The sequence below is a fragment of the Sclerotinia sclerotiorum genome, genomic scaffold (assembly GCF_000146945.2).
Source record: "Sclerotinia sclerotiorum 1980 UF-70 scaffold_30 genomic scaffold, whole genome shotgun sequence".
Taxonomy (NCBI): domain Eukaryota; kingdom Fungi; phylum Ascomycota; class Leotiomycetes; order Helotiales; family Sclerotiniaceae; genus Sclerotinia; species Sclerotinia sclerotiorum.
This window is the reverse complement of record NW_001820806.1, coordinates 168587-195173: the sequence shown is the minus strand read 5'-3', so window position 1 is coordinate 195173 and position 26587 is coordinate 168587. Positions and strand designations below refer to the sequence as shown.

Sequence of the window (26587 nt, the reverse complement as noted above, 5' to 3'; positions counted from 1 at the left end):
CTGGCTATGTCACGGCATTCGCTGCTCGAATATAAAAATTTCAGGTGGTCAGAAGGTTACTTATCTGTACAAAATCATACTACACGTCAAGTCCTTCTATATGACAATATCATTCGTATTGATCAAAAGCATTCAGCTTCTGGTGTGTTCAATCGGGAGATGGAAGAGTTCTAATTCTTCTCCCGGTCAATGGCTCGACGATTTAGACAAGTTTGTAATCCTGAACAGGTGATGCTTCACAATTTCACAGCCTTCAGTATTTCCTAAAAAGTATTGGGTTATCTCCACTATATCGTGTTTTCACAAATGAAGTAGCATTTCTTTCTGCAATTCATGCTGATAGAATAATGCAAAGGCACGGGATTACATTTTATGCGCTGGGCGTTCACAACATTATTTGGGTTTGACATTACATCGGAAACTACCCGCACTACGATTGAAATCATGTTTTCGTTCTTAGAAGACGATTATGCGCCGGCCAACGGTTGGCTCAATGATACCCACCTCATCCTGACCGTTCCTTTAGGGACTAGTTCAGATCATCAACGTCTGCATTCTTTTTACTACCACCGTTTTCCGTTTCTCTTTTCGTATCCTCCTGATTGCCACTCACTTTCCCGACAACCTCGGATCCACCCCAAGCCTCTATATTTCCCGCAAGTTCCGTGCTTTTCCACTCAGTTTGACTAGGACCATCGCTTTCACATATTGCCCTCATGCCTACAATATCTTCCATGCCTGCTAAACCTTCTTCCACATGCGCTTTTCCTTCCATCCTTTCTCCGCCCTTTCTCCCTCTCCCACTATCTCTCAGTTCTCCCACCATCTCCCGCCAAGTCGTATTTCCCCCTTTTTTTGTCTTATCCCATATCTCCTTTCTCTCCCAATTCTCCAGCTTCAAATCTCACCCCTTCCGCTCGGTGATCTCCCTTCGTCCCAAAACACATAATTCTCTTGATTTCTCCTTCATAAAACCCAAGCTCAACTTTATGCCCATTTTTTAGTTCCATCATGAGTCCATACATACACCTTTATCAACTCCATCATCTTACTCATCTTCTTCATATCGTCCCGTGACTTCTTGATCTGAGTATCTATGGAATGTGATTGGTAGGTCTTGTTTAGACCATTGAGGCCCAGGAGTAGAGAGAAGGAGGTTACGAGGGACGTGGATTTCGTGAGAATGGCGGATGAGATAGTTCCGGATTATGGGTGTGGAATAGGTGGTGGGAAAGGGGTGACATTTTAGTTTTGGGCCTCGGGTCTAAGCCCTTGAAGTTTGATAGGATGAGGGAGGGAATTGCAGGATAAATGTTGAGTTGATAAGATAATGGGGATATCATAGTGGTATATGTAAGGTCTTATAAAAAAGTCAAAGAAAAGAATATGGATCTCATTACTATCATCATTGAGTAACGAATCGGATACCTGCATCTCGTCGATACAATATCTCTTTCTCTTCTTCTATTTTCTATTCTTTAGCTCTATTTACTAATCATGTCTCATCCTGTAGATTGGTATGGTGATGATAATTCCGTCACAAAGGAGGAAAACGAAAAGACATTCAGAAGTATCATTTCTATTGTGACTCACTGTGCGTAATCGGATATATGTAGATGATATACGCAATATATTGCTCTTTCCTCTCTATCATTTTCTACCCTTCTCTTTCTTCTACAACGTATCATTGGACAACTGCGGAAAGAGATGTTATACGTCGTTTTTTCTTTCTCTTTACCCCGCCATCTATTCCTGATTTCTCTTGGTGAATATCCAACAAATATGGCACAGGCTGTTCTCTTCCATGCTTTCTTCCTAGCTGTAGCTTCACAAAGACATTGAAATGAACGGGCACTGGCCGGCATGCAAGGGTTTTTCCTCTCTCAGTCCGATTTGGCTATCCATTCTCCATTGCTCTAATTTATTTCACAGCTTCCGAGTTCCTTCCGAGCGTCTTCCCAAATTTTACCATCAACTCTTCTTTTATACTCCTCACTCATATGTCAACCAATATATTTAATGCAGTGGTGCCTGGAACTTCTTTCGAACTTGCAGTTCGCTATGTGTATGTGTGTGTAATCTAATTAGATCTAGCAACTCTATCGAATACCAGTGGAATGATCGACACTAATGTCAATATTGAATCAAACAGCAATGGTTGCGGAGAAAAGGAATAATTGAGCCTTTTTCTCAATCTGAATACTGTTCCGATGTCTCGGATCAGATGGACAAATAAACACTATCATCATCATCACTCGGTGGCTTTAATGCCATATATGATGGTTATTTCGAAAATGGCAGCAGACTAATTTCTACTCTCTGTTTCCATATTGGAATCAGTAATCCACCCTGTCAGTGTTGGAGGTTTCGAGTTCTTTTTTTATTTCAACAATGATTGAGGCTGTACTTAGTTTAAAGCTAGAACGGGCTATTCATAGCATTCAGGAGTAAGGAGACTTTGAGGATTGAAACAATTGGAAAGGAGTGAAGCTATTTGAAAGATGTTCAGCTAATCGCTTGACCAATTAGAAATATGGGAGTGATGCGAAACTCAAATCATTTCAACGATTGACTTCAAAAGAAGTAATGAACTGGTTGGAAACCATAAATCTAACGAAATATTCGAATCTTAACAATAGACACTCTCCTGGGTACGAGAATTTGCTCGAACTGGACAGCAGTTCAGTGTCTTGGACCTCTTGAATGTAAAAGGTAAGAAGTCATGAAGTAATAGCTTACAGTTGTAGTACTATCGGCTTTTGGCTCTTGGCCTTTAGGTCAGGATGGTATACAAAGTGGATGGGAGCTCCCAATTGATATATCTTTCCATCTTCTCCTGTTTTGCCTGCGACATCTTCGCTTCGAGGGAAGTGCCCTTGTATGCACATGGTGTATCTCATGTATTTGTGAATTTGAGAAAGGGTTTCACATGTACACCCGCGGGCGACTTACACATCTATGCATCGATGTAAAAGTGGGCGGGAATAATATTTCGATATGGATGCCAATTACCTAGCCGAGAATGGTTAAATACCTTGAAGAAGGATAAGGTCATAGGGCTATTTATACAAAATATGTTTGCGGCAACAAACGCAGAATAAGGTATCAGATTTAGAAAGGATTGAAAAAGAATTTGGAAAGTTCTGAGGTGCTTAAGCTTGAAGATTCGACTTATAATGGGAAAATGTAATGGTAAATTGACGACCACTTATTTGCACTGACGGAGGCGGTGTATTTTATGATATTTCCTGGTTCTGGGTGGGTTGCAAATAGAGACGTCTCCCATGGATCTTTCGAGGATGTGGAAATGGCTTCAAATGGTGCACCTCACGGCATTTCCGAGAAAGAGGAAATGATTTCATATATAAGTAGCTCATCCAATAGCGTTTCCTTGTTGGCGGAAAGGTTTCACAGATAACTGGGTATTTCTCAGCATTCCGAAATCGGGCCATGAAATTTTGGGCTGTGGAAAATTGGCTCGCAGATAGACAATGTATCTCTCTCTGGCACTTTGTGATTGGAAAAAGAATTTCGCACGTGATGATGTACTGGCTGGTAGAATTGATAACAGCGTGAGCCTTGGACACGAATCCATCAATGATTTTTTGCTTTCCCAGTCACCAACTTCATTGCATTCTCCTTCCAACCTGCAGCTCCACCATTTGCATCCACAAATTCTCGTGCATCAATCTCTCCATAATCTAATTTTCTTCTCCTTCCAATCAAAGCTGCATTTCTCGTACTAGGTATTCGTAGCCATTCCTTCTCTACTTCCCATCCACATCCCTCAGCAAGCCCCACAACCCATGCGACAAGAGAAGCGTAAGCCGATGGGGTACCTTCGGATCCTTTGGGAGGCGGTGCTCTATATCTTGCACCACTGAGAGCATGACTACAACATGGAATCATCATAAATGGAGATCGGGAGATACTCGCAAGGATAGGTGTCCATGGAGTCAGCTCATCGGCGTGATTTGAAATAATGAATGTTCCCTTAGGAAACGTCCCATCATGAATATTAGGCCCCGAGGTTTGATTTTCATTTGACTCTGAATATAGAATTGAAGGTATTAAGACAAGTTCTTGTAATTTTTCTCGTGTTTTTGGCCCGAAAACACTCCAAGATTTTCGTTCTCTAGCATCAAATCCCCATCCTGTATAACCTTCCTCTGATAAAATATGAACGAGCAATCCATTTCCACAGCCAATATCAACATAACCTGGAAACTCTATATCTTTATAAGTATCGGCCCAAAGTTCAATGAGGAATGCTGCGATGTTCAGGTCTTCGAAAACATGCTTTTCAGGGTCTGTGACTTCACCCCAATTGTCAATCAGAGTCTTTGCATATTTGGCCTTGAGACGAGCATATGTATTCTGAACAGTAGCTTGAGGTATGATAGTATCATGATGAACTTTCTTGACATATCCTGCGGCAGTTCCTTGTCCATGCTTATACAGAGCAGCCAGAAGATGCCCAGCGGTTCTTTCAAGTATCTGACTGCGAGGTTCGGAGTCGAAAAATGAATAGTGTATTGCAATCTTTCCATCTTGCGTCCCAGGGTTAAAAGTATGCTGGAAGGCGATTCCGTGAACCTTGGGATGATAAAATGGTGATTCATCAGGTGATGACATATGAGGGAGATAAATGACTAAAGATTGAAGTTCTCCAGCATCGGTAGTTTGCGTATAAAAAAGACACGTTTGATCGAGTGGCCTATCTTTTAGAATATTTCTAGGTATCATGGTTCTTACCATAACTTTTTGTAAAGTGTAGCTGTGAAAATGAATGATCCTCGCAGGAATCGTGGGATCATTTTGAAAATTCTCATCAAATTGCTGTTCCAAAGATATATCGGCTCGAAATAAATGGTTAGAGTTAATGTTTGGATTTCGAATCAAATTCAGCATAACCTGCGAAAAGATCTCTGGTGGAAATGAACATTTATGCTGAAGTAAAGGCGTCCAAGTCCAAGTATGACCATTATCATGACCGATTTCTTCCAGTATTTGTGGACATCCAAGGGGATACGATTCTGGACTGAATGATACCTTGACAGGCGTCATGGTTATTACTGCTTATAACGAACTTGCAGGTGTTGAGAGCAAAGGTCCATGTTTCCAAGACGAGAAGTGAGGAATAGGATGCAAGCGATGGGGGTAGATCACGTGGTCATCATTCCAAGGTTCAGATTTTTACACCATTCTGAAGCCAATAAGACATTTCACGAAAATTAAAACATTATAAGCGTCCTAAATTCTTATCTTTGCTCCTTCATATTGTAACCAACTCTACAAAAGGTCGATTATCATCCTAATAGTACGAGAAGCTTACAAGGCTGACAAGGCTGACAAGGTTATTGACAAGGCTCAAGATAATTCAACTAGGGCCAATTTAGCGAGACTTTAGCGCTCGCACGCAAATCGCAAACCAAAAAAATTAAGAGCCTAACGAAATCGGTGTTTGGCAATATCTCGAACCTGCCCACGACTCCGCAGGAAACAACCATCGCACGACAAACCACGACAACCGACAACTTACACCGTCGACATCATGCGTACTTACGAAGATTCTTTCTCCGGAGCTAAGATCTACCCTGGAAAGGTACGAGTGTTACTCCTCAATGATTACGGTGTGGCGGTGGATGTCAGGAATTGAGGAGGAAGGGAGAAGATGGATGGATCACGGAGGCGCAGATTTCAGAATGACTTCAAGAGCGCATAAGGGTTGGGAATTGGGGAACTCAATGCTGATTATGTTTGTCAATTATATAGGGCAAGCTCTACGTTCGTGGAGACTCCAAGATCTTCCGTTTCCAAAACGGTAAATCTGAATCGTTGTTCTTGCAACGCAAGAACCCTCGCCGAATTGCATGGACCGTTCTCTTCAGAAGACAACACAAGAAGGGTATCTCTGAGGTACGATATCAATTTATTTCGCAAGTCAATCCGCATCGAGATGGGATAAATGACATCACGGGAATTTTCGGAAGGCCAAAAATACTAACGAAGTTCTCAACATATAGGAGGTTGCCAAGAAGCGTTCCCGCAAGACCGTCAAGTCCCAAAGAGGTATTGTTGGTGCTTCCCTCGAAGTCATCAAGGAGCGAAGAAGTCAAAGACCAGAAGCCAGATCCGCTGCTCGTGAATCCGCTATCAAGGCAGCCAAGGAGAAGCGTGCCGCAGAGCAAGCCGTCAAGAAGGCCGCAAAGGCAAAGACCAATGTTTCCACCCAATCGAAAGTCAGCAAGCAAGGTTCCAAGGGTAAGGCACCAAAGCCAATGAACACTAGCCGTTAAATTTGTGGTTTGTGGTTGTGGGGGTGCAATGGAATGGACTGGGTTGTTGTTAAAGAAATGAACGAATAATCTTCGAATATTTCGGGAGGTTTTCAATCAAGCATGGTCGAGCAAATATGGGCTTTCTGCGTGATCTTGGTCAATAGCTTCACAATGACAAGAATGGTACAAAAAGCGATGGTCAGGAAGGACATGCATCTCAGTGCAATAAGATGCGAAATGTGTGTGCATATGTAATTGCATTCTGCTAAGTTTCATAACTTGGAGATTTACGAACAAATGGAGTCATTTGGTTTCTTGGGCCTACGAAAGACCTAGGAATTTAATAATACTACCAATACCACTGGACATGGTAGTCGGGGTCATGTTTGTGTGATTATGCCCCTAACACTTTTTATTTCCTCTCGCAATCTTCTTTATTTCTCCTAGGTTTTAGGCGCTCTCCTCTCCACCCACGAGGCTCGATTTGAATCTTTTCCACAGTGTCCGACATGTCCACCACAAAAAACATATCCAATTGATAAACTTTTAAGAATACCTCTAACTTTTCATCCCATTTCCCATTTTGATCTTTCCTCCAATGCATATATTCATAATAATATGCTTAGTCATAACCAATGGACAGAACTTGGAGTTCTATAAGAGTACCTTCTCCTCATCTTCCCGGTTCACATTTCGCGGATATATTGCAATTCTCTGTTTTCCTTTCTTGGTTTCTTCCCACAAGATTGATGATGAAATGAGAGTTGAGTTGAAGTTTCTTCAGTAGCGTTCTAGTGCTTAATCGTTTTTGATTGCATAATGGGGAGTGGAAAATAGATTATAATGGTTTCTTGAGTACTGTGGGTTACTGGTCAGCGATATTTGAGGAAGTGGAAGAGGATAAAAGATAGGATATAATGTATGGTACGTATGAACCCGCCGTTCCACTCACTCTGCCATTTGCGCTAGCTCCTCATAAAAGGGTAGAATCATGGGGGTGTGTGTTTTGTTAAGGATGTAACAGGATGAATTTTGGTTTTTAAGTGCTGGGATTTGGTATATGGTGTAGAGAAGGCTTTTGGTTTGATGATCAATAACATCTATTGTTGGATGATGTTGGTAAATAGTCTTTATATTTGAGGTTCAACATGGAAGCGAGTTTCTCTGCCTCCATTTTATAGGTACGAACATGGAGAATATAAATCCATTTCATCTCATCTCATCTCATAACACAGTACCTAGTTCGCAGGTATTATCAAGTACGTAGTAAATGTATGATACTACCCGGCATAATGCAATCGCAACTTGCGAGTACTGTTGTACTGATGGTGATGAGGGAGAAGTCTCTTCTAGATCCCATTCTTCTCCTTAAAATTGCAATCATACGTGCTTCACTCAGCATTTATACCATCTTATCTTTCCCCAAGTTCATAAATTTATCCATCATCCGATCATGCCACAACGTCTCCCGTCATCCCATCACCATCTCCTCGCCACCCCTGAAAGCATCAACCAACTCCATCCCCTCATTCCCGATCTCAAAGAGTCCCCATCTCTGTTCTCTATCTCCAAACTTCCTTCCCAAACCTCTATCTCCACCCAGAATAGGACATTCATCCCTCAATACCTCAAAAACAAAACAATAATTAACTTCCTCCGAAAATTTCTCATCCTGACCATAGAGAATCTCGGCATCTGCTCTCCTCTTTGGTATTTTGGAGATCATGATATGTAGATCTAGGAAATCATCAAAGATTCTTCCTAGTGAAGGTTTTTGGGCCACGGAAGTGATTATAGATTGGATAGCTGGAGGAGCTTGACGAGCACCGGGTTTTGTGTAGTTGATTTTGGTGGAAATGGTGGTGTTGTGGAGGATGGTGAGGATATTTTGGGTATGAGTTAATGTGTGTAGGGTCCGTGATAGTAGGGAGAGGAGATTGTGTGCTGAGGATTTTTCGGAGTGCGTGAAGAGGTGGGATATTAGGTAGTGCATGTTGTCAATGACTAGTATTTCGGGACCAATTTCTGCCTCGCTTGTGTTCGATGTTGTGGGTTGGACTAGTGGCGGGGTCATTTCAACGTCTTCTTCTTCGCTATCGCCAATTTCATCTGGTATTTTGTACAGTGGGGGTTCTGCTTGCTTTTCAGCACGTTTGGCTTTCGGCGATGGATTTTTATTAAAGTTTTCCTGTTCCTCATCCTTACTGAGTTGGCCATCTGTTCGTCCTATTTCACTTAATGCCTCCCATAATCCCTCAATATCAAAGACTCTACTAATTGCAACCAGCTCCAACATTGTATACACCTCTTTTTGTATCTCAATTTCGGTATCTGCTTCTGAATTGTGACTATTCCCATGATTCATCCTTGTATCGTTCATACTTCTCGTCTCATGTCTCATTTTAAGAAGTCCTGATCTCAACACCTTGACTAGGAGAGGAAGATTGAAGGAACCGGTTGTATCGATCACTACGACCTTTGGCTTTGACGCATTTCTTGATTTAATTTGAGGGTTCTGAGTGGCATTTACCATTTCAACATGTTGAAGGAGAACTGTGGCTATAAGATTGAGAGATATCTAACATCGTATCAGTTATCTAGTTCATGCAGGATTGGATACACAATGTTGTAGAAACTTACCAATCTACTACCTACGGATTCATCTCCATCAGCAGCACTCAAGCCTACCACAATACCTCTTTCAAACCCCGGATTCAATTCATTTTTACTGGCACAAAGAACGTAATCATCAATTTCTAGACACCCCGTCTTGATTCGTCTCGGTTCACCATTTGTCCCATTACACCTTGCCCGTTGTCGCTCTTCCAGTTCTAGTAACTGATCCGCCGTTATTGGCTGCGCTGGTTTTGGAGGACTTAAAGCTTCTGACTGGGCTTTGTGATCTAATTCAGTCATTTTGACAATCTGCGGAAGGTTTATTGTGGCGCGTTGATACGCGGAGATATGCGAGACGTATGGCCATCTCTTGCAATGAAGGTAGCAGTCAAAATGGGCAAAAATAAAGGTATTCCGAGTCAATGGCGGTCATCGTTAAATATATTTCTTTTTATAATGATGTAGAGAACAAATTACCTCATTCTTAATGGTATTCACGGCGCGTTTGACAATTTCATGGAAGGAGATGTACAAATCCAATTACCTCGGAGGAGTAAAAGTTCGTGCACAAAAATTACACGTATTCACGTGATGTAGTTAAGGTTAGTAAGGCCAAGTTATTTTTTCGACCTTCACATCCGACTTATCAACTTCTCTTCTTCCTTCTTCCTCCTCCCTCCTCCTAAACCTTCATCCACTTTCACTGTGATTTCCAACATTTAGTGGTGGGAATAAGAGTAAAAAAGGACAAAGCTACACTACATTAGTCCTCCCCGACACAGATGCCGTCCTTCCCGTTACAAAGTTCCACTAATTACTCATTTCAGACTACAAACCAAACCAAGTAAGGAAAAGCAGAAAGCTGGGCAAAAAATCAGACTTGCAACAAAATAACTTTTCCTTCAATTTAGTTGGCCTTTATGCTTCGTGTTTCCAATATCACGGGTACAGCTTACGACGGCTTTTCTTCATGTGCAAGTGGCACCTTCTCATTCTGGGATGGGTGTATATTTCCGCTTAGGGGCTTGTTCCGTTTGAAGGATCGGTTCCGGAAGCCCTAGGACATTGCAGTTCCTGAAAGTTTTTGTGTATAGCCTGTTCTAAAGTTATACGCTTTATATTATTCTTTATACTGTGTGATTGATAGTTCTCATCACAGGTGTTTCAAACTATCACAAATTCTCAGATCTTGCCGAGTTGACAGTACAGGCGACGTATCATGCTCTACAATGTCTATAATGTGTACAATAAAACTTTCCCGTCTTAACTAGGATGTATTAAACACGAGCCAAGTGCTCATTGCTTCTTGTACCTCATATTTCTCTGCCTGCCTGTTTTGTCGGATGTTTCATCGTCTTAATATATGTTACCCTGCTATTGCTTCACATTTTTAGGGCTGACTAAGGAATGTTCTCTTGACAGATAACGGTTTAGCTCAGTCATTCTCCGCATCTCCTTTCACCTTAGATTTGATGTGATGTTGTAGATGTTGGGACAGCGTCCGTCACCTTTCAATGCCCTTTATAATTCGAGAGCCGTCCCAATTCAAATGTTTCTCTAGGCTATAGTTTGCACACGGAACTATGCGGACAAACTCCAGCCTCAAACTCCAGCCTGCTGAATTATTCCCCCCTTGATTCGTTTCGGCTGCTTCAAGGAAATATGGAATCTGAGTTTTCGATTCTACATGTAAGCTTGCCATGGCTGCTGTTTGGCTTGGGTCACAACATATTGATGATAAGCACTTAAGATTGTGTGCTCCTACATTCAGGAGGATATATTTTTACAGATTGTCAAGTTTCATTGCCATTCCAATCCATCGTTAACTTCCGCTTTCACCAACCTTCATAGCTTCATCTTTCCTTCAAAAGATCAGAAAAGCAAGACCATGGGCGCATATTCGGGCTTATGAGCACCAATCAACATTGTACTATAGGATAACTGTACAAGATATTCCAAATGGGATATATTTGGTGATGGAAGTGTGAAGGTCTGGAACGTATATGAGATTGTATTGACTCTTGGTTCTAGCTAAGTATCCTCGCCGACTAAAATTTTCTCTCATTCTTTCATGTTGAAATTTGCAATATCTTTGTGTAGTGCTACGACTACCTGTGAGATTACACTGGCTAAATCATTGATTAATGAATGTCTGGCCTCTCTAAATTATGTTTGCATGGCCTCAGAACTGGCTGCTTCTAGATACATAGATTCTTGGGGAGAAGATCCGCATTGAAAATTGACGGGAAATGCATTCATCACGCCCTCCATGCCTTCATCATAAAACTCTTAGCTAGTTAGCTGTGCAATAAAATTTGACAATTTTAACAATTTCTTCCACTGCTATGTCTTCCTCTCTCCGGCCCATATTCGTGCGCAGTAACAAAATTAATAGTTTCGAATTTCCACTACTTTACTAATCACACTATCAACAAACATCATATCAAATTAACAAAGAGACTATGCACATCACAACCACCAATTTATCTCGCTGCATTACTCTAGTAATGACAGCACTTAGGGACCAGTTACTATTATGGCATCAAAACAACAATATCAGCTAAATATTTCTTTGTGAGACTTCCAGTAGTGCACTCATTACCAGCAATTCGAGCACTAGTTAAGGCTGCTTTCACCGCAGACTTTATCAACATAACGACTAATTTTCCCATCGTTTCCAATTCTAACATTTAAAAATATTTGAGCTACCCATTTACAGTAATTATTAGTCGTATCTCATCAGCGAGGAATACGTTGTTGGTAGGTAAATGGAAGTCGATTTATATTTATACAAAGGGTAAGATTGTTTATGTCTCTCGGGTAATGAATGTCATGGGTTCGTTCATCGTTGGAAGCTTTGTGGATGTAATTAGCTATCCCTGTGTGCAATTTGCCGATTTAAGGAATATATATCCTTCGAGTCTTTTATGCAATATGTTAAAGGGGAATAGAAGAATCTAAAATTGTTAGGCTTTGACTAATTATCTACAATAAGATATATTATAATAAAAGAATAAATCAAAAAAGTATATAAAAACTTTTCATTGAAGAGATACATATATAGTTCTTTGTATAAATATATTACCCTCTTTCCGGATTCCATCTACTGAATCATTCATTACCTCATTGACTTCCCTTTCCTTTGATTGGCTTCCATTTCTGTCCGTCTTTCTTTCTTTCTTTTATCAACTTCATGCGCCTGTTACCGCGAGTGAAATAATTAATACAAACCCAAAGTAACCGTATCATATCATATCAAATAATACAAACCCAACCCAACCCGCCATCAACCATTCCAAGCTGAACCATTCAGTTGTGCTATTTGTTATATGCAAATAGTGGATGGATATGAAAAACACCAGATGCTAACCCTACCCTTTCTCACAAGATTGTAACCTCGTAGACTCCCCCCTCCCACATACAATCCCTCAATAATATAAATCCCTAATAACCTCCACAATAACCCCATGATCCTCCCACTGTTTCAACCCACTAACAACCACACAAGCCACCACCCCCTCCACACCCGTAACCCTAATGGGTACACCACCCCCATGAATAGCATAATCCCCCGACTCATTCCCCAATCCATATTTCCTCGCGAAAGCCCCCTCATCCCCTTCAAATTTACACCACATATACCAAGTACTAACTCCCCATCTCAATACCGTTTTCCGTTTTCGCGAGACCCAACTATCATTATCCGGCATGGTACCACTATGCGTACAGCAGTGAAAAGGATTTGATTGGCGTTACTGAGGGAGATACTTATGACGACGGGGGTGGGATGTGGAAGGAGACGTTCTCGTAATGCGGAGCCTAGAACCCAGGCGTCGGATGTGGTGAAGTGTTCGAAGATTAAGGAGGAATCTATACGAGCGATTGATTCGAGCTTTTTGATGAAGGAAGATGTTAGAATTGTGTTCTTTATTTATTTGAGTGGGAAATGGAGACTGCGGGGTAGGATCTGTGTTTACGGGTTGGGAAATTGGAGATATTTAAACCAATTGAAATAAAATATCATTCAAAAGAAAGCCTTGTAAATGACGCTCCGCTGGCCCTCCGGGGGCCACTGCCGTGGAGGCAGACTAGCAGTATATATAAAATCATCGAGCGCAGCGAGCAAAGAGGGTTTGGGGACTTGCCCCCATATCACCATTCCCATTCATTTCCCTAAGTGTCGCAGATGCTCACCATCCATTCGAATATCGCACAATCGGAAAAGGAAGACAAAAGAGAAAAAAAAACCTACATCTTTTGGTGGATGCGCAATTGGTCTCGGAATCACCTCTGGTGTTCCCCTCTCACTGCCAACCGAACTAGCCATTCTAATTCCCAATGCCGAACTCGTGTAATCGATTTGTTCTTGTGGTGCCAAATTTTCTTTGATATCTCTGGAGTTTTCTTCCAGATCTAAAGTCGGTTGTTCGCTTCTTACTAGGTTTGGAGGTTTCGCCGGTGCGGATGTGGATGTGGATGTAGTTGTTGATATACCCGTATTGTTACCCGTATTTTCCACACTCTCCGTATTTCGAGAATAAGAAGAATAACTCGGAAGTTTCGAATTACTCGCTCGTTCTCCTCACACCTATTTTATCAAATCTTGGTGTACGGAGGTGAAGATGTAGAAGTCGACGTTGGACTCAAAATTTCTTTTGATGGTTTCTGGAATCGCGAGAGGTGGGGTTTTGGGGACTGAAGTGGGATCGGCAGGGTCGGGATTGGTCGTGTGGCTACTGATACTTCGTGTTTCATCCCAAGTATTCGAGAATCACACTCAATTGATCTTCGCGCGCCCCATTGAAATTCTGTAGATTTTCGTTTGGGATTATTGCTATTATTGAGGGGCAGAGAAAAGTTGGGCGAATTGGTGTATGGTGGTTGTGATTTTTTTAATTTTAGGTTTCGTGATGGTGGGATCGGTGAGGTAGAAGAGGAGGTATGATTTTCGTAGGAAGTACTGGTACTGGTACTGGTACTGAGCTTGGATTTGTTGTTTAACGATGGAATACTGTGGGTTGTATTTGTGCTATCTCGACGTCGGAGAAGTAAAGGTCGAGCATTTGCTACTAATTGTTTGCGAAATTTGGAGGAGGTAGTCGAACTTGCATCTGATATTGGTTCGTGAGATTTGGAATGAGAGTGGGAGATTGAGGGACGAGGAAGACCGCAAAAGTTGCTGGTTGCTGAGGAGGGAGACATTCCAGTTGATAATGTAGGCGATAGGACGATATTAACCATTATTTCATTTTTATTTCTTCTTGAAGACAACTTGGAGATTCTAGATCATAAACAGGTCGGTAGAAGGTATGTGTATATACAGAAAGAGATGTATGTATACAGAAGTAAGTAAGTATGGTATGTATGCACACATGGAAGAGAAATGTAGATAGATACCTACTAGATAGATATTGAAGTTCTAGTCACCAAATATCTAAATACACTTCCCTGAGGTCGTACAATGCAAAAGAAATTTCTCCTGTGTGTTTAAATGACCCAATATCTAAATTTTTACCTTATTTGAACAGAATAGAGGGGTTCGGATATTCCGCATATGAAGGTTGATCAATTATCAGGGACCATTGAGGACCTGAAATGGTCAAAGTTCAGATGAAATTCATGCAAAGAATTTAAGAAAGAGATGAGAGTTAGGGATTGGGATCTGAGGAACGTGTAGAGGGGGATCTTCCTATCCTTCATTGTAGATCATTCTAGCAAAAGAAGATCATACTGAGAATCAAATAGCACATGTGTTGATGTGTATTGAATGATGAATATGAGACTCACGAGATACAATGAAATTTTGAATGACATTGTTATATTAATGGGATCCCTCACTCATTGACTGGTGGTGAACATCATTGACAGCTCGCCTTGCATATTTGAAAGGATATGAATAGAAGTTGATATACAAGGCATTCCTTGCTAATATATCTTCTTTTTTGAATAGAAAGAAAAAGTCTAGAAATTCTAGAAACTTTCTAGAAGGGAAAAGCTAGACTAGAGCGACTGGAGCATAGCAGTGAAATGGGAATGAATTGATGCAAAATAGTAGATTTACATAGTACTTATTTTATTAATGGGGGCAAGCCCCCAAACCCCCATAGCTTGCTGCGCTCGAGTTTTTGAAGATATAAAAATGTAAGATTATTTCTCTTCCTCTTCAAATAGTCTGCCTCCACGACAGTGGCCCCCGGAGGACCAGCGGAGCGTCATTCAATTGATCGAGTGATAGTAATAAGAGCAAAGAGCGAATAGCAAACCTTTTATGATATTCCATCCAATATTCCATGACCTCATTAAGGTTAACACTCACTCAAAGATGGAATTCCGATACATACCGATATTCATCCTCCTGACTTCTACAATGTGATTGTAGAATCAATTCTCAAAAATGCCTATTCGTGATATAGTTTTCATATAACTTTAGATTGGATGGGATCTTCTTACCCTTGTTATCTCATTCTTGTCGGTATCCGGGTTCTATTTTTATTTTTGATTTTCGATTTTCTAATGCACTCATCATCCATCCATCCATCTGCAGCCATCACCCCGCCTAATAAAAAAGTATCAACCCCTCCCTCAAGGGAATACAAAATATGTGATGAAATCTTCCTTTCGTCCCAAGCGAAGGGCGGATTTATTTGTTTTGTTTTGTTTTCATTCACTTCATTCTGGATTCAATCCCAGATGAATGCTGTACAATAATTATCAGCCCAAATTAAATAGTAAGTTCCATCAACTTTCCACCATCAAAACAACAACCTACTTACACATCCAAAGAAAAATAAGTCCAGGCGCAAAGATGGACCCCGCAATCAAATTCGAATTAGAAAGATATGGCGATGACATCCCATTCCGAGCAAAAACAAATCATACACAATCAACATGGGCAAGAACATTTCATTCATCTCCCGAATTATTCATTCAACCAGAATCTATCGATGAAGTAGAAAAAGTGGTCAATCTCGCTCGAAAATGCAGGAGAAGAATTACAACTGTAGGATGTGGTCATTCTCCTTCAAATATCACTTGCACATCGAGTTGGCTCATTAATCTGGACAATTTCAATAAAATCTTATCTGCGGATCGGGAGACGGGAGTGGTGGTTATGCAAAGTGGTATACGATTGTATTCCGTGGGCGAACAACTTGATGCTCTGGGTTTGGCAATGCCAAATTTGGGTAGTATCAATCATCAATCGATTGCTGGCGCCATTTCAACTGGTACTCATGGAAGTACATTACGACATGGGATTCTGTCAAGTTCGATTTTGGAATTGAAGATTACTCTTTCGGATGGTAAAACGGAAACCTGTTCACCGAATGAAAATGAAGAACTCTTTCGCGCTTCTCTCATTTCTCTTGGAGCAATCGGTATCATTACAGAAATTACTTTTCAAGCAGTCCCAGCTTTCACTCTCTCATGGGAACAAACTGTTGATACCGATATCCGAATGATGAATAATTGGAACAAGACACTTTGGACACAAACCGAATTCGTTCGAGTTTGGTGGTTTCCTTATACAAGAAGAGCGGTTGTTTGGACGGCTGAAAAGACTGATTTGGCTCCTGTTCCTCCTGCAAAATCTTATTATGATGCTTGGTTAGGATATCACGTTTATCATAATCTTCTTGCTCTTGGACATTGCATTCCACGTATCCTTCCATGGGTAGAATGGTTCGTTTTTGGTATGCAATATGGTTTTACAAATGGTTCAAAAAGTTCTGCTATTCAACCATCCCGCCAAGCACTTCTCATGAATTGTCTTTACTCTCAATTCGTTAACGAATGGGCAATTCCAATTTCCAAAGGTCCAGAGGCTATCAAAAGATTAAGTTCTTGGCTCAATCATCTTACTCCAGAGGATCCAGATTACGTTGAGCATGGTATTCCAGTTTCAGCAGATGGTCTTTATGTTCATGCACCAGTTGAAGTTCGCGTCACCGAAACAAGCAATAGTACTACTCCTCGTCCACATCTTGATCCTACTTGTACAGAAGAAGCAACTCTTTACTTGAACGCAACGCTTTATCGTCCTTATGATATGGATCCGCCATGTCACGAGAGATATTATCAAGGGTTTGAATTTTTGATGCGGGAATTAGGTGGGAAACCCCATTGGGCTAAGAATTTCGAAACAACAGGATCAGATATTGAGGAAATGTATGGAGATAATCTGAAGGAATGGAGAAACATAAGGAATAATGCGGATCCGGAGGGAATGTTTGTAGGAGAATGGCATAGGAGATTTATAATGGGTCAAGGACCTAAATTGGCGCTTGAGGAAGTGGAAGTTGGGAGAAAGAAGCTTAGAAAGGGAGGTGTTTTGGTTGAGGGGATTGTTGGGGGCTTTAAGGATGAGGAGGGTAGTGAGAGTGGAGAGTCTTTTGATATGTTGAGGGCTAGTGAGATGAAGTGATGGAGGGGAAACATGGGACGGATAGTGATAGTTTGCTTGTTTGTTTGTTTTTACATATCCATGAATGAGCATGCGTGAATATTTATCATGATAATAAATGAGTTATGGTATATGCATTATATGGCGGAAGGTATGAAAGAAGGAAGAGAGTAAGAAAGAGAAGTTATTTTAGTTAGATATCAAATACATGATCTTTTTTAATTTTCTTTTTACAATATGACCTACTCATAGCAAAACGATAAACCCTGATGATGAAACAAGAAGAGAAGATAAAGATACTCATCACCCATCCCAAATGAATCCGGTATATAACTATTGTATTGTATCCATCGAGATCTATAGATACCGCTATCGAGAAATCCGAGAGATAGATATAAGGAATTATAAGGAATTATAATTACTCCGTGTGTGTATAACATAACTATGTATGTAATGGGGACCTAGGAATCTTTTTTATATCATATCTTTGCATGTATTTTTCGTAAATCTTATTGAGTCAAAAAATGTTATATTGTTCTGCTAGTTGGTTATCTTCTTAGAGATTTGTATATCTAGAGATATTTCTCTGTATGTATTAACCTCTTTAAAACCATCTATCCTATTCCTAACCCCCCTGATAACCTAATAAAAAAAGGAGCACTCCTCGCTTATTTCCCCTCCTCCTCCTCAATCACCCTCCCTCTCTCATCTCTCGCCGAATTCTCCACCACATCCACCATAAACGCTCCACCGAGTAAAATAGCCGGTTCCTCTAAACTCTTATGTTCATAACTCAGCGTTCCTACACCCCCCGCCTCAAGCAAAAATGTAGGTCCATCCATCAACGTCTTACCTACCCATCTCATCGCGAACGCTCGGAGAATATGTCCATGAGCTACGATTAATACATCACTTGGCCCCGCCTCTTTTTTACTCTTCCCAATAACTGGACCGTGGTATTTGGTTCGGATGTCGGAGATGAGAGCGTCGATTCTTTCGGTGACTTGTTCGGGGGATTCTCCGTCTGGACAGCCGTCGCGCCAGATATCCCATTCGGGGAGTCCGGCTGCTTTGCGATCGGAGCGGATTTGTGCGGAGGTTATGCCTTCGTAGGATCCGTAGTCCCATTCGCGGATGTTTTCGGTTATTTCTACTTTGGCTGATGTGCGAATTCCTAGGTGTTGGGTTAGTGAGTGGTTCTTTGCTTTTTTTTTGGAGGGAAATGCTTAGGGAAAGGTCGGATATAAATGAGGATGTAAAGGACCTGATTGTGCTCACCAGATTCAGCATGTTTTCTTTGCTCTTCCCATGGAAGCTTCTCAGCACATCCTACTTCAAGAAGTTCGAGAGTTCTCTGAGCGCGCTTTCGAGGGGATACATAACTGTGTAGTTGTCAGAACTGCAGGCTATCTTGTTTTGGGTGATGTCCCAAATCTATGAACAAAAAGGGAAATATTCGAGCGCAGCGAGCAAATGGGGGTTTGGGGGCTTGCCCCCATGAATATCAACTGTAATTAAACATTCAATGGATGTCGCTCCGCTGGCCCTCCGGAGGCCACTGCCGTGGAGGCAGACTATTTGATAAGGATAAACTTTTGGGATCCGAGGAAGAAGATGAAATATACATACATATGAGCTAAATTTCTAGGAACAATCAATCGATCATCACCAATTAATGCTCGTCCTGTTGCGCGAATTCTTTTTTCTCCATTGGCTGTGAGTGGGAGTTCGGTGGTTCCTGTATGGCGACCATTAAGAGACCATTCGGTTTCGCCGTGACGGATAACGAAGACTCTAGGGGTGGTCATCGTGTGAGCGGGATGTTGGGGATGTGTGGTGGAGGGAGTAGATGTTGGTTGCTTGTCTGTGTAGAAACCTTCTATGGAGGGATAGAGGGGGGATGATTGGGTATGATGGAGGAGTTAGTGAGAATTGAAATGAAGTAGTGATTACAGTAATTCTGTAAATCAGCAAGGTACCCTGCTTTCATAAAATCCAACGTCATTTTCTCCTAAACCCCCAAAATGACCCCTCCTTCACTCCGTAGACACAATTGGCGACAGTGCGGAAAAGACCTACGGTACTTATTTAGTTTGGGCCGCAATCCTCTAATTAATTCCAAGTGAATACCGTATTTATTCAAATATATCTTCAAAATGATCAATCATTCATTCATTTACTTTTATTGAAATCAATAATAAATGAAAAATGACCAAATCCAACCAACATGCACGCAGCTTACTACTCATCCCCAAACCAAATTATCGGTATTTCTGCCCCTCATCACCAAACCGTACACGTCTACCCACCAATGATGTCGCTTCATGCTCCGTGAGCTCCGTGGTAAAAACGCGAATGGGGGGAGTGAATTTGATTGGTGAGGAAATGGAGATGGAAATGGGAATTCGATGGAGGGAAAGGAAAAATGTTGATGTAAGATTAGATGTGAAAGTTCAAGTAAAAGGAAAAGGAAGAGAAGAAGAAAAAGAAGATGTTACACTTACTGATACTCGAGGGAGAAATGAAAAGGAATTGGAAAAGAAAGTAGAGAGAGAAAAATCAGTAGATGAAATTTGGAATGGAGTTTGGACTTGATTTGGATTTGGATACCTATCTACTCGTATTTATTTTTTGGTGTTTCTTGTCATGTCGGCTAGTCGGGAGTGAAGCGCGAAGCTTCTATCCATAACTATCCAGCCCAGAATCCTCGGTGGAGTTCAAGGCCCGAATTTATTTTCTACAGCTTCACATTCACATTCACACTCACAGGCATAAACACAACCTCAATAGCAAAACATCGCATCTTGCGACGAAATAGGAAACCCCTCACTTTTACCCTTCACCACCAATCCCACACCAAAATGTCAACACCACAACAGGCCCTCAAAATAAAAAGAATCATATGGACGGGGGCAATTGCATCGGTTACCGTTGTTGGCACAATATATGGTGCTGGGCTAAAGACACGGGGAGAACATAAACAGGTACTTGATACTCCCCATCTTTTGCATCTATCGTTCGCATTTCAATTTGGGAATAATAAAGGAAATCGAACTAACACGTTCCCAGCAAGTCCGCAAAATTCGCGAAGCAACAATTCCAGAACGAATCGCACATCTAGAAGAGCAAAGAGGGGTATTGGTTGGAAAGAGGATGGGCTTGGAGAAGAAAATTGAAGAGGCGCGCATGAGGAGAAATGGAGCGACGGTGGAAGAGAGTACAAGGGGAATGGAGAGGAAGAGGGGCGAGGCTGTGAAACCGACGATGGAGCCACAGACGCCGCGGATTACTGTGGAGGATAATTTGAGGGTTGTGGGGATAGAAGCGGAAGTTGAGGAGGGGAAGAAGGGGAGGGAAAGGAAGAGAGGGTGGTGGTGATGATGGAATATGAGAGGTCTAAAGATGCTACGATGGTAAATGAGATGAGATAAGATACGGATCAGAGAGGGGTGACAAATGCAATGTCCAAGTGCTTTAGGCGAGGTTGAGTGTCTCTGATCATGATCATCAAATCTCTCAAAGGATCGGATCGGAAAGAGGAAAAGAGATGATGAATGTCTCGCCGAACAAAAGAGACAGAGACCCCAAGTCTGACGGGAACAATTTAACAATAGGGGTACCAGAATTGAAGATCCACTCTCTCCAGAAAAAGAGGGGGAATGAACTCTTTACTGGCCCTCAGCGAATCAAAAGCTAAGAAGCTTATTATCATAGACGAAAGAATAGGGGAAAGGCCTAATGTCACTCGTCCGGAAAATGGCTGCTCGAAAGCTTTTTGATCGACCCATTACCTTTCCTAAGCCACCCACTTGAAGTCTTAAAAATCATCGAGAATTATCATGTCAATCATGAAGCGGACACAGAAAAATCTCCGTATACTCCGGGAAACTTTATTTAACAGGATATCCGGACCAGGTTCAAATCGTCGCCACATATCCAACCCGAATGGCAGGCAGGCTATAAGCTTATCGTAGCCGTCGAGTTCTAGATACTCATTGAAGAGAAACATATGTTTTACAATATACAGCCAATGGCAACGCTAGCTACAATATCATCAGAATATACACATGTCGACGTTGTACTAATTTTCATGCAAATCTGCTTTTCGATAAAACATCTCCACACACTGCAAAATGCTTATCCGTAAGTTTGTTTTCAAGTGCTTTTCTTTGGCTTTACATGTATTTGTTTTGATGGCTGGACAGCCAATATTAGTCCTTGGTACATTTCCACATGGCACATCACTCATTTGAAGTACATCTCTTAAATTTTGCATTTCCATGTATAAACCACGAGCCACGCCAGGATGAAGCTTGGTACATAAACCTACGAAGCACTGTGATACAAGGAAGCCATATGTTCATAAGTTTATGTCACATACTTTAAGGTTTTCTGTCAAATGAATAATTTTAACGTCACCGTTGAAAGTCCTTGGCCTAGTTCCCCACGATCAAACCGTCAATTTCCGAAGTAAACGAGTGCGAAAAGTTTATTCTAACTACGCGGTAAATCGACCATGCACAACCCCTCATCAAATCATCGTTCTTCTTTTCAAGTGCTGCACAGTGCATACTACATAGATTATATCTCCACATACTTTATTATCTATCTTCTTATTCTGTAAAATTCATCCGCAGAGTACGAAATCCCGCGTATCAAATCTCCCATGTGCCAGAACGTGGTGAATCAATCCTAGTTGTGTGATATTGAAACCACATGCTGAAATTAAGGATTTAGAGAATATCGTTTAGTCAAATTCCATATTTCTTCGAGCAGGAAGGTAAACCTGCCATTCTGCCAGGGACTGGTGGCTCGAACTGATAGCATTTTAGTCGTAAGATGTTAATATCGAATATTTTTGTAGTAAAGTGGACTGAGTAGGAAAAGTAAGCGGGGTGTAGAATTTACACTTTGAATAATCTTATCCGTCATTAGACTCATTTTACGCGAGGGGTTAAAAGCATAAGTTGAAGGTTTATTTTGAGTTTTATTGTTTCTTTGTATGTGACAGCATGGGTATCTTATCTTATATTGTCCCAAATTTCAACCCTTATCCTTCAAGGTATTCAAGATATTTGGCTGATTTACTGTTAGAGAATTTACCTTCAATAATTGTTTGGCGGTATGGCTATATCTGTGGGTGTAGATAATCATCCAAAGTTGGAATCACCCTCAATCATACTGATGGTTTACTTTATACTATGATCATTTTGTACATTTTTCCAAAAAATTTGGATTGTAGTATCATCCTAGAGGAATCTTATCTCAAGTCTCATAATATAATTTTTGTTCTACAATTTCCATGAAAAGACGCGAGTACAATTTTATATACTTTTTATAATTTTATATATTACATCCCTGAATATTGCTTCAACAAATCATATATTCTAGGGTACATAGTTAAAGATTTAACAATGAGACCATCTTATCAAAAGTAGTAAGAAGATACAATGGGGTACCCTGCGTAAGCTCATCCTTTGCTCAATTCTGTAAACATTCACTGAGATTAAGATCTGCAGTTCAACGGCCCTTTTTTGGAAGTTCAACTCAAGTTCTGTATTCTATATAACCCTCACCATCATCCATCAACACTCACCCATTCATCAAACCCAACGATAAACCAGTTCAGACTCTCAAAATGTTCACTACCTCAGCCTTCAAAGCTCTCTCTCTCCTCCTCCTTGTGGGATCCACTGTCGCATCACCCCTCGCATGCCCAAGCCAGGAACCCGTCTCTTGTGCCGTTTCTCCTTGTCCAACTGGTTCGTATATTTGTTCATTTTTGAATTTGGTTGCTTTTCACAACTCAATTTATCTGTACATCATACATCTACCATTCCTCATCATCTCACCCCTGAAACCATATTTGAGAGTAAATTGGCTAACTCTCACTTGTCACATAGGTCTCTGCTGTAATGATTCTTTCCTCTGCGGTACAGGCCCTGACTTTTGTATAACTGGTACTTGTGCTGGAGGTGTAGGTGGTACCTGTGCGGATGGATTATGTTGTAGCGCCAATGGATTCTGTGGAACTGGGGATGAATACTGTGAGTTTCTTTTGCTTTCTGTGTTCATATTGTAGATTGACTTGGAGCAACTGTGGTGTGGTTCCTGGTGGAGTGGAATAGCAGAATCTTGAATCATAAAAGCTAATACAAATAGGCACAACTCCCCCCGCAGCAACACCTCAAGGTGCTTGTGAAGGAGGTATCGGTGGTACATGCGCAGACGGATTATGCTGTAGCTCTCATGGATTCTGTGGAACTGGAGTAGACTACTGTGGTATGATTCTTTTTCTTTTTCAACAGGCTTTTCACATCCCATCATTCGTGTCTTTCTCTTGATAAGAGCTTAGATACAAACAATGATGATGGGAGATAAGCGAGCTTCGAATTACATGTGAAAATCTGGAGCATGGAAAAAAGCTAATTTGAATAGGTGCTAATTCTACTACCCCTGCTCAACCAGAAACAGGTGCTTGTGAAGGAGGTGTTGGTGGTACATGCGCAGAGGGCTTATGCTGTAGCGCATTCGGATTCTGCGGAACTGGCACCGACTACTGTGGTACGCATGTTATACCCTCTTCCTTCTTCCCTTCTTCCCATCTGAACCATCCAATTTCATTATCATTCATCTCTCTCTTCTCTTCTCTTCTCTTCTCTTCTCTCTGATAAGAGCTTAAAAATGAAGAATATGACGAGATATCCGAACAGACACAAGAAAAATATATATTTCCCAAAACCATAAATAACACAATTAATTACATGAGCTAATTAATATAAAATATACAGGCAGTAACGGAGCCATTGAGACAGGTAGTGCTGAGCCGACTCCTGCCCCTACTTCCTCGTGCAATGCCGCGGCAGCTCCAGTAGTAAAGGCGGTGCGTTTTGCTCAGTGTGGTGGTAATGGGTTTACTGGAAGCACGGTTTGTGAGGATCCTTATAAGTGTGTTGTTTCTAGTGAGTGGTATAGTCAGTGTATTTAGGTTGTGGGTAAATGGTTGGGTGGTTGGTTGGATGGATGTAGCTTGGGATGTGGAGAGTTTTGTGCAGTATATTTATATTTATATTCATATTTGTATTTGTACTATATCAATTAATGAGGGTTACCATGCTTCTAATTATTACTCTGTTATATTATAGGATGGGGTAGTTTGTGTGGAGAAATTTGGAAGTTAAGTCTTACAATTTCATAATCTTAGATTTCGCACCATCGGGAGTTTTCAATGGCTGAGTTGTGGTGAGGGAAGTGTGTGTTTGATTTTTCAATTTACCATTACACACCATCTTATCCCAATGACTTCTAACGATGATAAATCTCCTACTTTCATCTTTAGTCCATGCGCATGCTCACGCATGTTGAATCATTGTATTAGTACGCATCATTGCTTTGCAACCCGTTCTTTAGATGATATGGATATAAATACTGGTGATACATATTCACTGGCCAACCATCGAGGTTCTACCTACTCATCCATATTCTTAATCATTTGCTAAAATTCAGTGCTCTTCTCGCATGTTCCTCTCGGATACGCTCTCTATTGGTCTATCAGACAGATTTATACTCATCCGATTTCTAGGTTGTATGCAGCCCTTGGATGATAGCTCTCTAGCCGCTTCAATTGAAGATATGCACCTCTTTCCTTCTGTCTAGTATTCAACTTCACCATTCTGCAGGTTGTGCATCATTCCAACACGGACGAGCCTCATAATGGCTGCTTCATTTTCTCCGCATAAACAACCTAAGTGTAGAAAACTTTCTCAACCTCGATAGTATTTACTAGATTCTCCAAACTTCTTCAAATCTAGTTTTCCTAGTGTCATTTCCCACCCGACCCCGGATGAAAAGTCTGCACGAATCCTCCTACAATATTAGAATTGGTATTCAAAACGATGCGAAAAATTCGTTCGGCTATTTCCCTCGTCTGTATCCCCTCTAGACTCCATGTATCAAGTGTACTTTAGCATGTATTTCTTAGGTGCAAATCTTACGACTGCTTCTTCTTGCGCACTCATAGCCGCTACTTCCTGTAAATCAAGGATAATAGTATCTATATCATCATTAATTCTCTCCTTGGGCAAATCATCCACAAGAGTTTGTGTAATCACCGTCCCTTGAAGGGCATCCGAAGAAGAGCGTCAGATGACCGATCGCGACACGGAACGTGCAAGAAATTCCGGGCCTCTGTGAAATCTCAAAGGCGAGGAGAATGTGGCTCGAGGCGGCTGAGAGATATGGACGATATGGCTAATTTGCGGCAGTGCATCTTGTTCGTTGGGGAGGTGGATAAACGTACTGATTGTATGAACAGTGATGAAGATGCATACGAGCGGAAAAATGATATAAATACCTTTTGAAGTTCAAGCATGAAAGTACGTACTACTTAGATGTTTATCCCTACTTTATGATGCAATCACTTGAGCATCCTCCCTAGTGCCCTCATGGTGAGTGGGGAGATAAACATGTGCCCCTGAAATTGTGGCTTTTCATCTGGAAATGTTGGTTAATTGATATTCCGTTTGATATATTGCCATGTATTGTACATTATAGAATGACATCCCCATCTCCTTAGAAATCAGAGCTAAAAGGAAAAGAAGCGGGAAGTTATTCAGAATAAAGATGCTAAACGGAATGGGGTTTGACAATCGGATTATGCGGCCGTTTCGAACGGTGATCTGACTGTCACGTGGTAATTGTTCTGAAAGTAACCTCTTCCTTTCCATTTAGCTAACAACCCGGCGCGACAGCACTCATGGAACATATTAATTTGCAGTTTAATTTGTTTTGACGGGAACCATAATTGTTTGATAATTAGACGTAGCTCCTTGAAATGCCTTGACGCAGGATCCAGCAGCACGTGCGACCCGACGATTAAAAAAAAGGGAAGTATCAATATCCTAACACTCCATCTGTCATCGAACGAGTTTCTGCATCGCTATCATAGTCCTTTCAGTCTTTTTTATTATTTGCTGTCGACAGTTATCAGGAGTACAGCTCGTTCACTTGATTATGATTTCTTTGCCATCATTTCTGTGTCCATAAGATCGAAGTTTTCCTGACCATTGATACTCAGATCCATCCTTATTGTGCTTATTGAATCATATTTTCTGCCAAGCGGTTGGAATATCATTTAATTGAGGGACTTGATCGATAAGTTGAAGTTTAGACTTGTTGTTACTACTCACTATCAGTATTCATAGGTGCGTCTGTTGTTATTATTCATCACTATACTTTCCTAGTGATGGAAGTAGTTATTTAATACCCTTCTTTCTCGATGCCATCGACG

The 26587-nt window shown here is 41.1% G+C and overlaps 16 protein-coding genes across 16 annotated transcripts; 7 read left to right on the top strand and 9 right to left on the bottom strand.

Annotated features, from left to right (window-relative positions):
• Positions 1 to 529: 529 nt before the first annotated feature.
• SS1G_14198 (predicted protein) lies at positions 530 to 997 on the bottom strand (the record flags this gene model as incomplete). The annotated part of the gene is made up of 2 exons (XM_001584865.1): positions 530 to 803; positions 909 to 997. The coding sequence occupies 2 exons, from the start codon at positions 995 to 997 to the stop codon at positions 530 to 532; spliced, it is 363 nt and encodes a 120-aa protein (XP_001584915.1).
• A 500-nt stretch (positions 998 to 1497) lies between these two features.
• On the top strand, positions 1498 to 1602 carry SS1G_14197 (predicted protein; the record flags this gene model as incomplete). The annotated part of the gene is made up of 1 exon (XM_001584864.1): positions 1498 to 1602. The coding sequence occupies one exon, from the start codon at positions 1498 to 1500 to the stop codon at positions 1600 to 1602; it is 105 nt and encodes a 34-aa protein (XP_001584914.1).
• Positions 1603 to 1996: 394 nt separating this feature from the next.
• SS1G_14196 (predicted protein) lies at positions 1997 to 2888 on the bottom strand (the record flags this gene model as incomplete). The annotated part of the gene is made up of 3 exons (XM_001584863.1): positions 1997 to 2059; positions 2151 to 2202; positions 2740 to 2888. 3 exons carry the CDS (start codon positions 2886 to 2888, stop codon positions 1997 to 1999), a joined length of 264 nt encoding a protein of 87 aa, XP_001584913.1.
• A 706-nt stretch (positions 2889 to 3594) lies between these two features.
• SS1G_14195 (hypothetical protein) lies at positions 3595 to 4635 on the bottom strand (the record flags this gene model as incomplete). The annotated part of the gene is made up of 1 exon (XM_001584862.1): positions 3595 to 4635. The coding sequence occupies one exon, from the start codon at positions 4633 to 4635 to the stop codon at positions 3595 to 3597; it is 1041 nt and encodes a 346-aa protein (XP_001584912.1).
• Positions 4636 to 5554: 919 nt separating this feature from the next.
• On the top strand, positions 5555 to 6299 carry SS1G_14194 (60S ribosomal protein L24; the record flags this gene model as incomplete). The annotated part of the gene is made up of 3 exons (XM_001584861.1): positions 5555 to 5605; positions 5776 to 5919; positions 6027 to 6299. The coding sequence occupies 3 exons, from the start codon at positions 5555 to 5557 to the stop codon at positions 6297 to 6299; spliced, it is 468 nt and encodes a 155-aa protein (XP_001584911.1).
• Positions 6300 to 6693: 394 nt separating this feature from the next.
• SS1G_14193 (predicted protein) lies at positions 6694 to 7274 on the bottom strand (the record flags this gene model as incomplete). Its single annotated transcript, XM_001584860.1, has 2 exons — positions 6694 to 6874; positions 7234 to 7274. 2 exons carry the CDS (start codon positions 7272 to 7274, stop codon positions 6694 to 6696), a joined length of 222 nt encoding a protein of 73 aa, XP_001584910.1.
• A 478-nt stretch (positions 7275 to 7752) lies between these two features.
• Positions 7753 to 9197, bottom strand: SS1G_14192 (hypothetical protein; the record flags this gene model as incomplete). The annotated part of the gene is made up of 2 exons (XM_001584859.1): positions 7753 to 8859; positions 8922 to 9197. The coding sequence occupies 2 exons, from the start codon at positions 9195 to 9197 to the stop codon at positions 7753 to 7755; spliced, it is 1383 nt and encodes a 460-aa protein (XP_001584909.1).
• A 967-nt stretch (positions 9198 to 10164) lies between these two features.
• On the bottom strand, positions 10165 to 10599 carry SS1G_14191 (predicted protein; the record flags this gene model as incomplete). The annotated part of the gene is made up of 2 exons (XM_001584858.1): positions 10165 to 10228; positions 10493 to 10599. 2 exons carry the CDS (start codon positions 10597 to 10599, stop codon positions 10165 to 10167), a joined length of 171 nt encoding a protein of 56 aa, XP_001584908.1.
• Positions 10600 to 12325: 1726 nt separating this feature from the next.
• On the bottom strand, positions 12326 to 12607 carry SS1G_14190 (hypothetical protein; the record flags this gene model as incomplete). The annotated part of the gene is made up of 1 exon (XM_001584857.1): positions 12326 to 12607. One exon carries the CDS (start codon positions 12605 to 12607, stop codon positions 12326 to 12328), a length of 282 nt encoding a protein of 93 aa, XP_001584907.1.
• A 314-nt stretch (positions 12608 to 12921) lies between these two features.
• Positions 12922 to 14138, bottom strand: SS1G_14189 (predicted protein; the record flags this gene model as incomplete). Its single annotated transcript, XM_001584856.1, has 3 exons — positions 12922 to 12969; positions 13150 to 13447; positions 13510 to 14138. 3 exons carry the CDS (start codon positions 14136 to 14138, stop codon positions 12922 to 12924), a joined length of 975 nt encoding a protein of 324 aa, XP_001584906.1.
• A 1564-nt stretch (positions 14139 to 15702) lies between these two features.
• Positions 15703 to 17319, top strand: SS1G_14188 (hypothetical protein; the record flags this gene model as incomplete). The annotated part of the gene is made up of 1 exon (XM_001584855.1): positions 15703 to 17319. One exon carries the CDS (start codon positions 15703 to 15705, stop codon positions 17317 to 17319), a length of 1617 nt encoding a protein of 538 aa, XP_001584905.1.
• A 647-nt stretch (positions 17320 to 17966) lies between these two features.
• Positions 17967 to 19106, bottom strand: SS1G_14187 (hypothetical protein; the record flags this gene model as incomplete). Its single annotated transcript, XM_001584854.1, has 3 exons — positions 17967 to 18472; positions 18577 to 18680; positions 18928 to 19106. 3 exons carry the CDS (start codon positions 19104 to 19106, stop codon positions 17967 to 17969), a joined length of 789 nt encoding a protein of 262 aa, XP_001584904.1.
• A 400-nt stretch (positions 19107 to 19506) lies between these two features.
• Positions 19507 to 19893, top strand: SS1G_14186 (predicted protein; the record flags this gene model as incomplete). Its single annotated transcript, XM_001584853.1, has 1 exon — positions 19507 to 19893. One exon carries the CDS (start codon positions 19507 to 19509, stop codon positions 19891 to 19893), a length of 387 nt encoding a protein of 128 aa, XP_001584903.1.
• Positions 19894 to 20159: 266 nt separating this feature from the next.
• SS1G_14185 (predicted protein) lies at positions 20160 to 20676 on the top strand (the record flags this gene model as incomplete). The annotated part of the gene is made up of 2 exons (XM_001584852.1): positions 20160 to 20282; positions 20368 to 20676. 2 exons carry the CDS (start codon positions 20160 to 20162, stop codon positions 20674 to 20676), a joined length of 432 nt encoding a protein of 143 aa, XP_001584902.1.
• A 2260-nt stretch (positions 20677 to 22936) lies between these two features.
• SS1G_14184 (predicted protein) lies at positions 22937 to 24496 on the top strand (the record flags this gene model as incomplete). The annotated part of the gene is made up of 6 exons (XM_001584851.1): positions 22937 to 23060; positions 23202 to 23345; positions 23461 to 23580; positions 23737 to 23862; positions 24090 to 24260; positions 24444 to 24496. The coding sequence occupies 6 exons, from the start codon at positions 22937 to 22939 to the stop codon at positions 24494 to 24496; spliced, it is 738 nt and encodes a 245-aa protein (XP_001584901.1).
• A 515-nt stretch (positions 24497 to 25011) lies between these two features.
• Positions 25012 to 25658, top strand: SS1G_14183 (predicted protein; the record flags this gene model as incomplete). Its single annotated transcript, XM_001584850.1, has 2 exons — positions 25012 to 25073; positions 25349 to 25658. The coding sequence occupies 2 exons, from the start codon at positions 25012 to 25014 to the stop codon at positions 25656 to 25658; spliced, it is 372 nt and encodes a 123-aa protein (XP_001584900.1).
• Between the last annotated feature and the right edge of the window lie 929 nt (positions 25659 to 26587).